At 32.0% G+C, this 2,484-nt stretch overlaps 1 protein-coding gene across 1 annotated transcript; it reads right to left on the bottom strand.

The window, feature by feature from the left end:
* Positions 1-1,168: 1,168 nt before the first annotated feature.
* On the bottom strand, positions 1,169-2,175 carry DEFB113 (defensin beta 113). Its single transcript, XM_023527693.1, has 2 exons — positions 2,118-2,175; positions 1,169-1,410 (listed from the first exon to the last, which is right to left on the bottom strand). Exons 1-2 carry the CDS (start codon positions 2,173-2,175, stop codon positions 1,169-1,171), a joined length of 300 nt encoding a protein of 99 aa, XP_023383461.1.
* Positions 2,176-2,484: the final 309 nt, after the last annotated feature.

The following is a 2,484-nucleotide window of genomic DNA, read 5'->3' on the forward strand; positions in this document are numbered from 1 at the left end:
TCTTTGGGTGATTTTATCTCATTGCTTCAGTCAATGGCTCCTTAAATCTATATTTACAGCACGTTTTCCATTTCTGAACTTTACTCATATAGATAGCAAAGAAGTTTAAACTCAACATGTCCTAAATGTTCTTTTCAAATCTACACTTCTTACTATACTCTCTAATGAATGATTGTTTTGTTCAGCAACTTTTTTTTTCAAATAAGACAATGAAATTGGAAATTATCTTTCCCTCTTATGCTCCCAATTCACTGAACATCTTTTATTTCCTGTAATCAGAATGCTGATCTAAGTTTTTATATTGTTCAAATCTTTAGTTATACATAGAAAAAAAAATTCATTCAATGGAGGCTTTAAATTCTGAATGTCGAGCATATACTAATGGAAAGCTTTATAATTCATAAGAAAGTTTATATTAACATTAATTCAATATTATGATAGAATTAGTGTGGACTGTGGAAAAATGAAAACACAATGAGTTCACTGGAAACAGGAACAAGGATGGAAGCATTAAATATTTAATTATAAGATGAAGGAGTTAAATGAAATGCTTAAGGACCAGGAGAGAAGACTCTTGGATTGGCTGCCTATGTTCAGAATTGATTATGGTAGGTAGTTCTAGGTGGTAAAATTCAAAACAATTTTTCTTTTTCTTTTTTGACATTTCCAAATTTTCTTGTTATTTTATCAGAAAAATACCTTTAAAACATTTTTAACTTGTTTTTATCCTCATCACATACTGCTCACTGTTAAGCTTTGATTGCTTTTTCTCACATGATTGATACTGACTTATTATGTGATTAAGATGTATATAACTTTGTGTCCAAGACCCACGTACATTTTTACTGAAACAGGGAAAGGTAGCATAAACTGTGATTGATGATTGATACCTAAAAGATCATATGAAAATAATTAGGCTATTGCATAGGGCAGATAAATAGGCCAGAAGTAAAGAGAAGTATTAAGGATGGAGGATGTTTGTAACATGAGTGGAAGATAACTTCTGCCAATTTAATGAAGAGGCTATTTATTTCTCTTCTTTATTTCTCTTGTGCTATCCCAACATTGAACTCATTAGCCATCATGATATAGTTATGAAATCCAGAAGGCCAGAGGAGGCGCCCGTTAAAATAAATTTATAGAAAGTTTGTTTTTATTAAGAGTATTGTTACAGTGCAGTGTTGTATGGTGTAGTATAATTATAATTTACATCTGTATAAGCTGTAGCAGTATTGTATTTAGCGTCTGGCTTTCTGTATTCCCGTATAACACAGCAAGGCTTAATATCGCAGTGATTATATACGTATTCCCAGGTGTTGCATGAAGTCTTGCAAACACCACGAACAAGGTAACATTCTGTTTTTCTCTGTGTAATTTCTCTTGTTTTTTCTCTTGTTCTCCTCTGTAAAACTAGGAAAAAGTAGCTCTGATCATAAATCCAGATTTAAGCCCCTTGTGCAAATAAACAAATAGACAGTTAGATAGATAGATGAGTAAATAAAGTTATTTAAAATATAGAAATAAACTATTTTGTTTTTCAAATCATACCCAGGCAACTGTATTACAAAGTTGAGGTTCGATCCCTTAAAAACTGGTGTAAGTACTTATTTATCCAACAATATTTTCTTTGACACTGGCGTTGTTTTTGCTAAATAGAATATCCTTAAATGTCTAATCTGTGCATGCTTCCTCAAGTGTCAAAGAAAAAGATATGAAAAAAATAGTCTATGTGATCTGTGTTCTAAATGGACATCCACCTCCAACATCCCTCCCCCCCACCACAAATTACTCTGCTAGTTATAAAAAGCTTAATTTTGACAACAGCTACAATATTAGTTCATTATATTACATTTAAAAAGAGAAAGCAGTAAGAAGCACCTAAGTAGTCATAGTCTTATCGAACAAAACAACAAATAGGTTTAATTCTACATCTTGGTAATTACCTCTGCCCCCTTTATCTTCTCAAGTATCAGTTCCACTCATTTCTTCTTCTATGCAAAATAGAGTGAATTGTTCATATGGAGTCTCCTAACAATAATTGATTTGTTTTTCAAGAGGAAAGCATTTATTAAAAAAACATTTTGACCTTCCCTCCTTTCCCTATTAACAAGCATTACCTGATGGACCACAAGACACAGTGAAGAAAAAGGTCAGGAAAATACAAAGTATCTTCATTGCTGACATAGTTACTTGAATGAAGTTGAGGCACAGCTCAAAATATCTGAGAGTTGTGCTATTCTTTGACAAAAGAGAGGTGACCTCTTATTTTTATAGCCTTCTCAGAGTTATTACTATTCTGATTAATGCCGCCTTTCAAGATTGAGACAATATTCCTGTTAAGTATTTTGAAATAGTAACAAGCAGATTAGAGGATTTAGTTGTTATGACCTCAGTGATCCAAATGTGAACTCATTTGCAGATATACAAGCAAATAATAAGGTTAAAGTCTTATTTAATTCTTTAACTAAAAGCACATAATCAGCA

The sequence above is a fragment of the Pteropus vampyrus genome, unplaced genomic scaffold, assembly GCF_000151845.1.
Source record: "Pteropus vampyrus isolate Shadow unplaced genomic scaffold, Pvam_2.0 Scaffold18, whole genome shotgun sequence".
Classification (NCBI taxonomy): Eukaryota; Metazoa; Chordata; class Mammalia; order Chiroptera; family Pteropodidae; genus Pteropus; species Pteropus vampyrus.